General features: G+C 35.8%; 1 protein-coding gene across 1 annotated transcript in view; it reads right to left on the bottom strand.

The window, feature by feature from the left end:
- Positions 1-15,351, bottom strand: part of ADGRV1 (adhesion G protein-coupled receptor V1) — a 273,263-nt gene that overhangs the window by 152,371 nt on the left and 105,541 nt on the right. The window contains exons 71-80 of the mRNA XM_085305143.1: positions 13,631-13,780; positions 12,354-12,827; positions 11,492-11,635; positions 10,619-10,790; positions 10,115-10,250; positions 8,244-9,091; positions 6,808-6,925; positions 5,799-5,970; positions 3,194-3,436; positions 781-1,188 (exon numbers count right to left, since the gene is read on the bottom strand). Of these exons, the coding sequence (XP_085161269.1) occupies positions 781-1,188; positions 3,194-3,436; positions 5,799-5,970; positions 6,808-6,925; positions 8,244-9,091; positions 10,115-10,250; positions 10,619-10,790; positions 11,492-11,635; positions 12,354-12,827; positions 13,631-13,780 (2,865 nt within the window). The remainder of the gene's footprint in view (positions 1-780; positions 1,189-3,193; positions 3,437-5,798; positions 5,971-6,807; positions 6,926-8,243; positions 9,092-10,114; positions 10,251-10,618; positions 10,791-11,491; positions 11,636-12,353; positions 12,828-13,630; positions 13,781-15,351) is intronic.

Genomic DNA, 15,351 nt, shown 5'->3' with positions numbered 1-15,351 from the left:
GTTTTTCATTCTTTCACAAATCAGAGATTCTTGAATCCTTCTGAGAATTTCTGACCTTACTTTCTCTATTTTCTATTTCAAAATAGCAACAATCAGTAATGAACTAACTGTTGATTTTTATGAATACTGTTTTATATTGCTTTTTGTCCAGATACTTTAATGTTTTCCTGCTCCTGTGCATTATTTCACCAGTGCAAAAGAGCCAGAATGCTAGTGCCAGAGCCTTCACAGAACTCTTAGTGCAGCGCTGAAGTGCTCAGCTACCATACCAACCCAATTTTTGAAGCCACTGCAAGGAGAAAGACAAGCTGCATGTCTGGTTAGAGGACTTCAGCTGTCCCACAGAGATTTTGTTTGTGTGGTGACAGTAACCAGTTGGTGAAGATATGAGCAAAAAACCTGGGCCTCAATGTTATGTGCCAGGGCTGAAACCAAAATAAATGTGGCCTGAGAACCAAGAAATCCTAATAAGCTCTCTGAAAGTATGGTACAAAAGCAAAAACTGGAACAGCAGAAAATCTTGTGCTATGGATACATATGCAAAATTAATACTGATTGTTCTTTTCAATCTTTCTACTTGGTTTTTGATTTTCTGCCACCATCCTAACCTAGCAGCAGACAAACTCCTTCCCTCAGCTGTGGAATTTCACAATTTCTATTTTTGTATTTGCAGTCTGTGACCTAGACTCTACTGTGGATTCTAACCACCACAATTCTAAGTGTTATCACATCCTTSTAAAAGTCATGGGTCATTCAAGAAGGAGCCCAAAAAAGGTTTACCTTATCTATTATATGCATTACAGCAGTAAGTTGCTCTTCTGTAGTTTCTGTAGCCACTTTGACTTTCAAATTCTGAAGGATTCTATTTAAAATGGTGTCATCAGGTGGCTGATGTAATTGATCAACAAGTCCCCAAACAGACAAGGAGTCCAAATCTGAGACAATGGTGATGTTAGCAATAGCGTATGTATCATCTACTCTGGCACCGCCTGTGGGATTAGAAAGCACAACCTGGAAACGTTTAGGAAATGGGTTTAAGGATGCTGTCTCTGGAGTCAGGGTCACATCCAGCAAAGCATTTCTCTGTCCAGGTTCAAAAGTCAATAAACCTTCAGATCTGACAAAATCTTGTCCTGCAACAGCTGGAGATATGAAGGTCCGGCCAATAGGTTCAGGTTTTTGTAGCTCCTTAAAGCAAACCAAAAGAGTTTAGGTAACATTATGATAATTATAATTGTTCAAAAATAGCCACTGCTGAACATACGTATTTTAAACGGGTAAAACTTAAATGTTGAGAAAAAAAGAAAGCTCCCTTTCAAAACGAAATCCTCAGGATTCACAATTGTTAAAGACATATCTCCCTGAAGTGTACCAATCTGGCACATGTAGTCAGCAACAACCTTGAGAAAAAATAATATATATTGAAACTGGTAAACAGGATCTCTGTCTTCCTTTTTCCCAGACAAACTTCACAAAGCTTTTCTGGGTGACTAGATACTACAGAAAATATAAGTACATCAGCAAGTCCAGGTAAATTCCACAGGGACTAAAGTAAGTTTATGTCTGCAGCATGAAATCCTTCAATTAAGGGAACAGATAGATATTTCAGATAAGTAAAAACTAAACAAAAGCCAAGGAGAGGGTTTTGCGATCTGTGCCCAAAACAATATCAGTTTATGACATTCTGAGTCCCAGGACAAACAGTTAAAACAAGAGCCATCCATTTAGGACCAAAGGCAAAGCAAACACTATAGAATACACATGCAAGGCAGACAGATTAACTTATTTAGCAATGCCATATGACTTCATTTCCCTGTGAAGCATCACTATTTTTACCTCCTGTAGGGTTTGCAGATACTTTCATTCTTCACATTCTTGCTCTTTTTGTCAGATGCCATAACCTTGATTTTATATCTGGCAATATAATGAACTTTCCTTAAGTGGAAACTAACACTCTGGGCCATTATTCAAATGTATTATTTTTGAATACTATCTATTTTTTATATATATTTTATATATTTATTTTATGTATTTTTTCAATACTATCACTTAAAAACATCTCATATTGTGAAAAGTACAGATTTTTTTGTGTGTGTGTGTGTGAAATACTAGACCGCTTTTGAAAATGTTTAGCTTAGTAAAGGCTACTTTTGGCATAAGAAAGACATGTTTTGAGTTCTAGTTTACTCTAGAACGTGTTCATATCACCTATGCTAATTCCAGGCAGAACCTTCCTTTTGTTTCTCTCTTCCAGCAGAGAATTAGGGAACAGGGAAATAAGTGGTAGTAAAAGTATTAGTGACAGGAACAATGTTTTAAAAAATCTTTGTAGGAATGAGATAAACATCTGTTTCCAGTAAGCACCTCATCCTTACTGTCTGCCATGATCTCTTCTCTCTCATGTACCAATACTTTGGTACTCAAAACCTAAAATTGTACAAGCAGCGTTGTTACAGTCTAAATGAAATACAAATGGCAAAGGAACTGCCACCTATATTTTACCCTAAGCAAACACTGAACAGTGGCAATTCCTTCCACCCTTAATAGCTAAAGGATAATGACCACTTCCCTCTTGGCTGGAAAGAACATGAAAGTTTTTTACCACAAAAATCTAACCAAAACACTGGCCAACTCCTGTATAATAAATCCATGGAAACACCAAGGTATTCAATGTAGTTAAAATATATACACATACAGTATGATAATAGCATATAAAGCCTTGCATTAAAAAGGAGAATGAAAGTACACTGGTCACACAATGCTTTGTTACAAAAACACTCCCTAAAAATAATGCCTTTAGGTATAAAACCCAACATACTCAATGTAAATCAGGCTAAGCACTATATCACTACAATGACAAATGTAGAGGAACTTTCTTCCAGCTTATGTTCTGATTTTGGAGTTGCAACTGTAAGAAAGTGGAAGGAATCATGTTTTTGCAATTGTACTATTTCTGCTACAGGAGAATAATCATCATCTGCTACTAATAATGTGGCACTCATTTAGAAAAAAAAAGCCAACAGTTAGAGCAGTCTAGTGTTACTATTATACACATTCCAAAAGATGAATGGGGATGACATAATCCATGAGCCAAGTGAACATTTGTCTAAAAAAATTTCCTAAAAAATGCTAATAGCAGTCACATTTTTTCTTTTGGAGAATAAAAAATGATTTAATAACATGTCAATCTTACCTGCATACTGTACCTAACTTTTGTGGTTACTGACGCACTAGAATCTCTGAGCGCTTGCAAACTGATTAAAGTAGCCTTCTTATGAGCCACAGCAAAACGAGATCCCACAGCAAAGTATACTAAACCATGAGGAGCATCACTCTCAAGAACTGTTATAAGGGCAAATCTGGAACTGCTGTTCAACACCGCTCCTGCACTTATTGCATACAGCTCAACGAAAAAATGCATTTCAAATTCAGGTACCTGTAAATGAGTTAGGATTTTCATATCATAATAAGGCTCATTATTTACAGCTTTAAAAAACATACATATTATTTTGTATGCACAATGAATTACTTGTACTAATATCTACCACAAGCATTCTTCTTGAATTGTTTCATAAGTACAATGAGGTGCATTCTAAACGGTTAGTGTTGCAAAAGGCACCACTCTCTCATGTTCAGTAGTGAAATCTCACAGGTTTTCACATGTGATCTCAATTTAGGGGAACAAAACAGCTAATTATATACTACACATACTGTAGCTGTATGTTTGCCATAAGACATGATGGCAAACACTTTAAAAGCTCAGTTTTTCAAACGGAGTTACACAGGTGTACATTTTCTGGAAAAATTTGTTCGTTCTTTTTTTCTGTTTTTCTTTTTTTTTTTTCTCCTTACAAAAAAGGCACATATACACATCCCAGGGGAAAAATTGCACAGAAACGTATGCAATTTTGAAACTGCAATTAATATTGACTATAATTTTGGTAATGAACTCAGGCAAAGTTTTGAAAAAAAATTAACATACATCCTTAGTGTTTACAGTAATATAAGCAAACCTCAGAAGGTCTGAATGCTTAAATAAATTTATCTAAAATCCAAAAGCCTAGAGATATTATCTGACAGACCTTCAAAGGTTTAAGATCACTGAGCTTACTTCCAGAATTCAGTTGAAAATACATCAATTGTAGTAGTTTTTATAAGGCCACAGCATAACAGCAAAAAAGATGAGCATTACAGAAAGTTTATTAGTAAATAGTCTTTTTGTTTCAGTTCTGGATTTTGGGAATCATACTGTAATTCTTCAGAAAACAAGATTCAGCTCTTAGCTAAGTCAGTACAGCTAAGTCAAAACCTTCAAAATCTAAAATATGCCATACCATTAAAAATGTAAAATATTTCTTAAGTGCATTTATTACTTTATCATTTCATAGTGTATTTTTTTTAACTAATGTATAAGCTATTTTTAACTGGAGGAATAGTTAGGGAATATTTGAGGGGATAAATAATATTCTTATTTGGGTTGTTATTTTGAGGAAAGTGCTGTTAAGTAATTCTTTAAATGGAATAATCTTGACTAATTGATGACAGAAACAAATTTATTGGAATGCCATAGGGAATTTTAGCCTTCCATTATCACCTGTTAGACTGGCATATGCTCAAGCTTCATGTGGTTCAACTGCTTGTCTCTGCAGCTGCTGCACTTTCTGCTATCATTAAATAATGACACCATTACTGAGACTAACCAGGTTCAAAATCTCAGTTTGCTCAGCAAGGCAGCCAGTGTCCCACTACTGTCCATATATTTTATTCACTGTCTCTTTAATTTAAAAATAACATTTCAAACAGGAGAGTGGCCTCCCCACTCAGCTATGAGAACGCACCCTACCGCTATTTTCAATATCTTGCATTACTTTCTAGACTGTGGTAGGAAAAAATAGAGAGAACTTTCTCTTCTTGGTTCTTTTTCCTTTCTCCAAACCTCAAGCTTTGCTTGTAGCCTGGCTGTTATGATACTTTTCTGGAATGTTTCAGACTCTTCACTCTGAAAGAAGGAGGGACATAAATCTCGTATTTCTTAAATGACTACAGTAACTACTAGGCACTCACACAAACAGAAATTTTCCCTCTTGCATTCTGAGTGAAAATGACTGTGAATGCTGCGCTTTGTGTTAATTCAGTGACGTCTTCATTTTTGAATACCAGCTGGCCTCTCCAGTCACTTAGGCTTAGGCACACCCAACTGATGTATGCCAAATGGCCTCCTAAGATGAACTTTGTTAATCATAAGCTGGATGTGCTCAGCAACGGACTTGCAGGTAGCCCATGACTTTCTCGCAGATTCATGACTGAGTAGAGTTTCCATAGGTCACTGTGGTAGGTTTATTCTGCACCAGTTGTACTCAGTTTTTTGCTGAATGTGATGTTGTTACTTACAGGCTTTATTATTTTCAGCCTTACTTTATGCTTTGCATAAACCCTACTAAAAGTGCTTCAATAAATTAAAAAATGTACTGTGTGAAGGATAATAGTCCATTATATGAATACATGTTTCACTGAAGTGCCTGCATTCTGATTTTTCTTACTGTTCTGTACTAACCCAAGACCTGCAATTTACTCTGCAAATTAAACCCTTATCATCTTCCTGAATTTTTACTGGTCACAATGGAGGCAGTAAAAGCCTAAAAATAAGCCAATGCTCGCCAAAAAACTGAGCGGATGCTGAGTTAACATCTTTATACTCTGTCCTACCCCAATTTGTCTGGATCAGAGATTGTTTCCCATCTCAATAAATAGCCATCCAACATCATAGTGCTGTACATAAATGAACAAGAATTGCTTACATTATCAGGTTTTATTTCAATAGAGATGTTGCACATTGTTTGACCTGCCATGCAAGTGGTGGCTCCTAGTACAGACACAAGTTCATTCTCCAAGTTTATGCCATCCTTAAGAAGGACGACAGAAGTTTCATTAAATGTCACACGCCAGAAGATCTTCACATCTTCAAAAGCCCTACAAGCAAAGTAAAACAACCAAACGTGTACTGAAGGAAACAACTACTGCATTAGGAAACATACACCCTAGAAATGCATCTGTTTTTCATTATTATTCAAAACTTATCACTAGGGAAGAAACTGATTTAAGATGAAAATTTCTTTCTTTTTCTTTAAATTACTAAGTTAAAACCTGATTGGATTACAAAAAGTAACACACGAGGAAAAAAAAAAAATCAAGCAATTCAGGGCAACCAGATCAATATGTTTTTCAACTCTTGTTTCAGAAAACGTGAGATTAGCTGACTAAGAGTCACTGGAGCCTGAAAGTGAGGCACATGCCCAAGTACTTTGCTGAATATAAAGGGAAACATTGCTTGGAAAGCCAGGCAAAATCTGGTTTCTCTGTAGTTTGAAATTAACTTGGAGTACTTGTACTTTTTCAAAGCGTACATAAATGTTCAAAGTATATGTGTGTTAGTTAGAAAAATATAATATCTATATGAAAGAAGATATAAGCATAATGCTGACACTTAGGTAAACAAGGAGATTATACATTTAACTGCACCTTTAGCAAAGTAAACACTTAGCATTAAACAATAGGGAAGTTACTCTCACGCTTGTTCCATTACGGTGCAAGTTGGAAAATACTTGTTTTTCCTTTTTCTGTTTAGCAACAGTACTGTGACAAACCTATTCACATTTACAACTTAAGTTTGCCAAATTCTGGCTAATTTTTAAGGGCACTGAAAGGCAAGATTTATTACAAAAATTCTACGATAACCTCTTCCACTAAGAGCAGCATCCTTGATTCAGCACAGCACATAGGGACAGCACTTTTATCAGTTGTCTGCACCTGTTTGGTTGCCTTGTGACAAACAGCAGCACCTCTCTATTTTCTGAGTCTTCATCAAGAACAAGACCACTTTGCACTTCTGGAATGAATCCCAAAATGCCATTCTGAAGATCRTTTCCTATATGGGAAACAGTCCATGAAAGTAATTTGCAAGAAAATTAAGTTGAGACTAAATTGCATTTTTTAATGTAGAAAACTGCTAAAAAAGTGAAAAGTTGATATCTGAAATATGTTACAAAGTACCAGCAGGGAACATTTCCAAAGAACAGAAAAGAAAAGGTCTTTTAATATTACAATTCTTAATTTGCACTCCATATTTATCTAGAATTTCAAATGTTAGTATGACTACATATTATTTTAACTGGTAAAATAAATAATTTTGAGAATTCTAGCAGCACCTATGCAGATAATCTTGCATTTTCCGCAGCATTCAGCAAACTGACTGAATTGTGTCCCTTGACTTCAAGAGACTAGGTGTATAGACTAGTCCATAACAGTTTAAAAAACCTTGCTTATAATGCTCCTAAGAGATACACACTTCATCAATCTTATGTCTACTACAATCATTAAAACATACTTGTTCTAAATAGAAATGGACTTCAGGGCGTCCCTAGATGGCCAGTGTATCATATCGGATTATGGGATAAAGATAGGCTTCCAAGGACATGACTTTAGCCTCTATTCATCCCATCTTACCTCCCCCAATCCTCTACAATCCCTCCTCCCCAAACCCTAGGACTAATAAGAGGATGAATTAGAAAGACTAATACCTTCACAGCCTCTCATTAAATCCTGATTTCTTGTTAACTTATGTTCAGTGGAAAAATCTGATAGGTATTTACAAGTTAAGGGAAATTGGAGCAACGATCTTATCCTGCCACAGTAGCATGCCGTAACCAAGAGAAAAATTCTTCCCCAGATAGCTAACTTAAGCCTATCGCTATCCTCCTTCTCCAGCAGCAGAGGATGACTAAATTAAGCAAATTCAGAGATGAAATATATAGAATCAAAAAGTGAGAACAGATTCCTCTGTTCTTTAAACTTTGTAGAAACCCAATGCAATATTACAGTGGCAAAATGCTGAAAAAAAAAGAAAAAAACCACAATGTCACTACACATGAAGGAAAAAAGTTAAAGTTTAGCCTTTCTCTTCATCAAGTAAAACAGAGCAAGAACAGACTCAGGCAGTATCTATAGAGGGAGTACAAACAAAGTGTATCTTGAGCTACCTTGCCAAGTGAGGTATGGTGGGGCTTGGTACAGAAACATTAGATAGCTTCCTCTGAGCTGAAATACTCAGATTTGAGAATCAAATACCCTGCTTATTCATCAATAAGAAATCCCAACATTTACATGAAAATTGTCAATAAAACTAGAGTTATTTACTGTTAACTAATTAAGACTCATTTACTATTTGTTCTAATAAAAAACGCTACCTGCAATAACTACTGTTGCAAAAGCAGCAAATCCAAATTCATCCTTTCCTTCCACAATCCGAGCTCCACATTCAGGATCTGAGAGGAAAACATAGAACAATTCCTGTCCTTCAGGCTCATCATCATCAACAATTTTGATGGACACTTTGCTCTCTCTTTCTCCATCCAGCAAAATCAGGGAGACTGACTGTTCCTCAAAATCTTCTCCTTCCATTGCCCATGTAAAGTCTGATTTTCCATGTGTGTTTTCAAAAGGATGCAGATCTACTCCACTCTGCGCACTTATTCCACCAAAGGTTTTAACTGTTACTCCAATATCACCAGCAAAACCTTGAGTCCTTTTAATATGAAGTATTGCCATGCTGGGAGTACCATTGTTTGCATCTTCTTCAATATAAACAAACTCTGGACCCAAACTGAGTATTCCATGAACAATATCATTAGCCAGGATATTAATTGTTGCAACACTGAAAGCTGGATTCAGACGTGGACTCCAATTAGGATTCAAGGGTTGAACACCCAAAACTTCCACAGCAGTCAAATTTACAAAAAAAAATTCCTCCATTTCAGAAAGAGAGTCATCAATTATTGATATTTCTACAACAGCATTTGTCTGAAAACGTACAAACATAAGCTCTCCATTATAGATGGGTCTGAAGTCTTCTAGTGGTTTGGCACTTCCTGGAGTAGTCTCATATGTCAATTGAGTAAGATTACTTTGAAAACCAAACAATCTTTGGACATGTAGTGTGACTACCTGAACATCTTCTTCAACCGAAACGTATCTTGAGTTAAGAGCAAACTGAAAGATCCCAAATGGTTCAATTTCAGCTACTGTAAATCCTGTCCTGAAATAGGAGATATAAAAGTCAAGTGAGGAAACACAAAATATAAAAAGTAAAACACACAAATAGAATAATTTCCAGTGACTTATCAATGATGGCTGTGAGAAAATAGATGAAAAAACCCATAGAATTTGGGTGATAACAGTAGAGGGAAGAAACAGTAACAGTATGAGAGAAGATAAAGAGGTTGCCTAAAAAGTGTTTTTGGAATGATCATGCCCAACAGCCCTCCACAGGCTGAACTCATTCTGAGACAATATAGGAGACAGTAAAAAGTTAAATAAAACAAGATCCTCCTCAGAAAATGGAGGAAGTAATCTGAAGGAAGTAATGTGGTGAAGACAATACCTTTCTTCACACACACTGTTACTCAAAGTCCATTCTTTTTTATAATACTGGTTTTGGCCATCAATGAGTAAGGAAGAATGAAAAGAAAATAATTTTAAAAATAAATCAACTAACTGAGATGGAAATCTTCACCAAATATAATGCTTTAGTTGCTAAGATTAAAATGATTTTTTAAATAACAGATATCATCTGAGCATCACTCGTTTCAATTTATTTATTTAAAATAGCATTTGTTATCAAAGATCATCTAATTCTGAACTTTTAAGGAGATTAATGAGAAGTGTCAGAAGGCAAATAATAAGTGTCATGAGAAGATCACTCTGATATAGACCTTTTTCACTTTCATTATTTTGCTTTCTGGCTAAAACTGTAGATTTGACTTCTTCATTTCCTTAACTGCCTCCATCATTGCAACAATACCTATTACACCTCGCATTCGATTGGCACAAAACAGACTTGACTTTGAGAAAAGCCTCAGTTCTGATTAGGTCAGATCTGCAGCACTGACATTTGTTTCTACCTGAGATAAGATTTACAAATTTATCAAAGAAGAGACTACATATTCATACCTTTCTGTGATTTAATAGGGATTTGTATAAGGTGTATTTACGGTGTATTCCTGTACCCAAATCGTAATTTTTACAGTATGTGTGCAACTGAAGATTCTAACATCCTTACCTCAGGCGAGCCCCGCCAGACACATTGCTGTGCACTGCTGTTAGACAGATGGCAAACGACTCATGTTTATTTAGGCTTGGAGTAGCCTGAAATGAAATTACTTTGCTCCGTTCACCAGAGGAAAATACAGCACTACCTGAATTAAAAGAGGGAGAAGACAGACAGTACAATTCAAAATCACTAGACAGAAATCATCTTTTCACCTGGAAACATGTTGAGATAGGGACTTTAATCACAATACCAGTCCACTTAAGAAGGAGAAATCTGCACAGCAAAAGTCTATCGTCTTTTCTTTAGGCGCATGGAATTGTGTTTAGCTCACAGACTGTGTAGCATAATTTTTTCTTACTGACTAAATAAACGTATCAATCATAGATAAAAATCAGACCATATACTTTCATTCTAAAGATGCTAAATTAAGGAAGGAAACGTGTACAGGTACATGTTAATTAAAATGAGGTTTCATCACTCATGGAACTTCTCTTTCTTCAGGCAAATACTCACCAAATGAAGGAGTAATATTTCCTGGATGAACAAAGTCAGTTATTAAGTCTGGTGGATATCCAGAAATCCAGTGAACTGTTACAGAACCATAAACTCCTTCTCTGGTTATCACAGCCTGACCTGTTCCTGATACAACGTTTGTAAGTCGTAAAATAACAGATTCAAAGCCAACCTATGGAAACATAATAAATTTTGTTGTGTAAGATGAGATAAGAATCTGGAATAATGTATGTGTAAGCACACTGCAAGTAATTATAACAACTCTGTATACATCCACACTTCTTTCACAAGTCTTTAACAATATTTATGAGATTATTGAGAATTATATCTCAGGGAAAAGGAACAGATATGTCTCAGATGTACATACACAAAGCATTGTGTGTCTGTCCTTTAAAGGAAAACAAACACAAACTTAATGCTCACAGGCAACAACTGCAAGACTATCTCTTCGTACGTACTACTGCGTACATGCTATTACTTACTCTTGGGCTGTCATTCCTTAAGACATAATGCTGTCCAGAATTGGTTATTTTCCACTAAGCCTTAGAGATTTCACTTCATGAAAACAAAATTATACCTTAACCATAATACTTACACTATTTACTCTAGAGTTTTTTTGAATGTATAATGAACAGATGAAGACATTTTTAAACAGTATTAACACATTTCTATAAGAATTGAAAAATATGCAAAGACTAGATAACACATACTCTAAGTAATAAATGGAAAAATCTTGTGAGTTGTTAAATTGACTGTGATTATGAAAATTGCTAAGGTGTCAGTTGAAACCTTACAGCAGTTATCTTTTGCAATGAAGTGTTGAAGTGTCTCCCTCCTGTGGCAGATGTGTTACACTACAGCCAGTTTACTCACCTGTGAGTTGGCAGCTTCTTCAGGAACAAGCAGAATAGCTGACTTTGCTTTTTCTAATATTTTAGGCACATCCTTGGCACTTCCCCTTACCAGGCTTACACTGATGAGCTCTAGAGTAAAATTCAATCCCAGTAAAAGAAATGCCTTTGAGAGAGAGAATTTAAATAAAGAGGTAGAAAATTAATTTCACTAAAAACATGATATCCACTAATTTCAAGGATTATGCAATAGAACCAACCATCTGCAACTTTTGTTCTATTTCCATACAAAAATCAATGTTTTCAATACAAATAATTTGTTGATCATCTTTCTGAAAACAGCTACAGATTAAACATCAATGTTGTGAAGCAGTTTGTTGGAATGTTTGTAAAGCAATTATTGCCATTTTTTTGAATTGTATCTAACACAGTGACCCTCAACTTGCTTTTAGTCCTTAGGTTTTACCCAAGTGTAGATGTGAAACTGTAATAACAAAAAACAACAAGGGAGTGCATAAAACTGAAGATGAATGTATATACTGCTTCATGAGTCCCACAGATCACTACCAACAATTCAACAGGTGAACTTAAGAAAAAAAATTGGATGCATGTAATGATTTAAAAAATTGAAATGATAACAACACAAAGCAATAATGAAAGGACAAACTGAATACAAGAATATATGCACAGTACTGATTTTTGAAAAAGTGGTATTTAACCACATTTATATTCCATTTATAGGAAACCCGTAATATTAAAACTCTTTTCTGCACCTTAACAGTAGATACTATTCAGAGTTTAATATCTTATTCCAACACATTTGTATTGTCATGAACACAAACGTAAACAACAGCTATCTAAGAAGCTAAAATGATATTACAGACCTGGCTGCTTATTGGCACTCTTTTCACTTCAAAGCTGGCACCATCTTTTACCAATAGGTATCCCATCACATTCTCGGGTGCAATTAGTGCTTCTTCATGAGGAGACAAGATATGGTACTCAACAATAACTTCTCCAAATGCCCCAGCATGCCGAGTTACATTAATCTGAACATACCGACTAAGGTCTCTCTCTACTAATACTGACTGCTGATCTGAGTACAAGGCAAATACTCCATAGGGATCATCATTTGCAAAAACACTGATCTTTAAAATTCTTTTCTCTTGGTCTAAATCTGCTCCACCTTCCACTGAAATCAGCTGTACCACATAGTTTTCATCCAGTTCTGGAACATCATCAGGTAACAGGTAGATAATTATCTCAGCCGTACTCTGCTGGTCAGCCATGACAACAGATCCCTCTGTCTGAAGGAAGTCACCTGTGATGTCAGAATCACTACATATTTCCCAGTAAATCTGAAATAAGTGAAAAACAAAACAAAATCAAATTACCACAGAGTCAGAAACTTTCACATTCAGGATTCAGTATAGATAGCACAGAGCATAGATCAGTTTTAAGCTGGTAAAACAAATTCTTTTGGTATACACAGAAAGATGTTCACAGACCATCTTACAAAAGCAGAATGTGTTCCTCTAACAACAGCACTATGAACGTGGATTTCCTCTGCAAATCTTAAGACGAATCACATAGAATCTCAAACATTTTTTRAAAATATTTCTATTTGTACAAACTCTTCACTGCTTTTCCTCTCTTAAAGATTCCTCAGTCCAGAGAGGGGCTAAGACTAAACACAGCAGATGTTTTTTTTAATTGAAATTTTAAAATGAAACATAAATACTCATTAAAATGCTGAATTCTAAACAACTTCAGGTAAAATTCAATGTCAGTCATGATTCAAAATTTTAAAAGTCCAGTTCTTAGCTTGAGAAATGGCTAGAAAAGAGTAATTTGTGATCATCTCAAAGAAGGCTTACTATGGAAGTATGTTCCATGATGAGAGGGAGAGGGAATGTAATATGTATAGTTTCGTGATTTTTTTCCCTGACCAGTGAAGAGATGGAGATGACTTTCCAAACCATAAATACTAGGGCTGAAGCCCTTGCTAAATTCAGTCCAAAAGGCAGCATTTCAAAATGAAATGAAAAACGAGCAACTGAAAGACATGGAAAAAATTATTCCCATTGTCCTCCATATGTTCATCCTGAGGACAATTTCAGATTATACTGTTCACAAGGAAACCAAACAAGAGCAAGAATACCGTTATGTTTCCCACAGTGCCTTGAACTCGTTTGACAAATAGTGTAATACTCTGTGGCCCTTCCACTGCTGAGGGTTCTGTAAAGTTCTTCTCAGATAATGATTCAGGAGCAAACTGTACAATGCCATTAGGATCACCAAACTTCTGTATCTATACAGAAAGAAATAAACAAACAAATAAATCAAAAATATAGAATGAGTTATTTTCTTGTTTAAATCACTGAGATTTTCATTGCTACATGCAAGAAGGCACATCTTATTGAGTTTTCTCATAAAAAGATTCAAGAGTACAGTAGCAATTAGAACAGAGACTGTATGAATGAAAAGCAAACAGAAGATAGAACCACTAAGGTCTCAGAAGGGAGTGATACGAAGGACACACAGGCACAGCAAGATTCTTACACTAAATCTGTGGGCGACTTGTTCTTTTGTGAGAAGATCCTACAGTGTAGATGAAGGAGGAGGAGCAGGTTATAAATTGAACATGTGTCAATAGTATGATGCTATCAATAAAGATGCAAAGCTCTGAGGCTCTGAAGAAAAGAAGTGCTATTATGAAATCCAGTCAATGACAATGATTCTGATTGCTCACAAATTTTAAATGGTCTAGACACGTTTCAGAGAGTAAAGGAACACTCCCATGGAGTGTTTTCCCGTGGAATATTTCATCCTATGAAGATGAAATAAGATATTAAGAGCAGAGAAAGCATGAATGTCCTCTTTTCAGGTTATCAGTGCTGTACAAGAAAGAAAAGGACAGGGTTCTATTTCAAATGCATTGTTTAAGTATCCTGATAATAAAACAGGAAATGCTCAGGCACATTAGGCTGGTGTATAGAAATTCTTCTAACATTACAAATTTGCAAACTCAGCCTCTGGGACAGAGCTCATCCACATCCATCTGCGTGAATCACTAGCTGCAGCAACAAGAATTTATGATACGACTTAAAACTGAGTTTTCTTTCAAGAGTAGTTCTCTGAAACATCTAGACATCCAATAATAACTAACGTATCTCCTAATTGTCAGTCAGTACTTACAGATGTATGTGTAGAACCCWTTGATATCATTGACTTTCTGAAAATAGGAAGCAAACTAAATCCCCCCTCAACCTGACTGATGAGAACAAAAGATCAGAGACACAAGCAGACAAGTAGATCTTTGAAAAACCCTTGCTGCAAATACAGGTTAAAACTTTTGACACAAAAGATGAACTTTCACAAAAGTAATAAAAAACAGTCTAATCTCTACAGTTTCTTCCCATAGCTTTTGAAAAGCTAAGGAGAAATGGAGGGAGGTACCAACATACAGAAGAAGCAACCCTAGGATGTGAAGCCATTTTGTGATTGCTTTGTGATTTCTCACTACACAGATGTAGTTTTGCCTGACAAAACAATCAGGCTACATAAAGAAACCAAGGGCCTTGCCCTGTATTAGCTCTGCAGAAGCCATCAGTGTCTGCTGAGAAGCAGGACAAAGCAATCCAGTTGAAGGAATAAAACTGAGTCCCTGAGGAAGAACCTGAGGAGTCTGTGAAAATAGCACCTGATTCCAGCATTACTTTACTCCAAAAATCAGGAAAAATAAAAATAAAAATCCTATTTATAAGAAGGATTTGGTTTTTTGCTGCCTTCTTAGAATGTTCTCGCAAATACTTCCTTTGTTTCAATACCCCTAAAAGCAAGCGATTCTCGACAACTCCCCCTGCTTCTCCCACATATTTC

The sequence above is a fragment of the Rhea americana genome, unplaced genomic scaffold, assembly GCF_003343005.1.
Source record: "Rhea americana isolate MKP2758 unplaced genomic scaffold, rheAme1 scaffold_216, whole genome shotgun sequence".
Lineage (NCBI taxonomy): Eukaryota > Metazoa > Chordata > Aves > Rheiformes > Rheidae > Rhea > Rhea americana.
The sequence above is the reverse complement of the archived record's forward strand: the minus strand, read 5'-3'. Positions and strand labels throughout refer to the sequence as shown.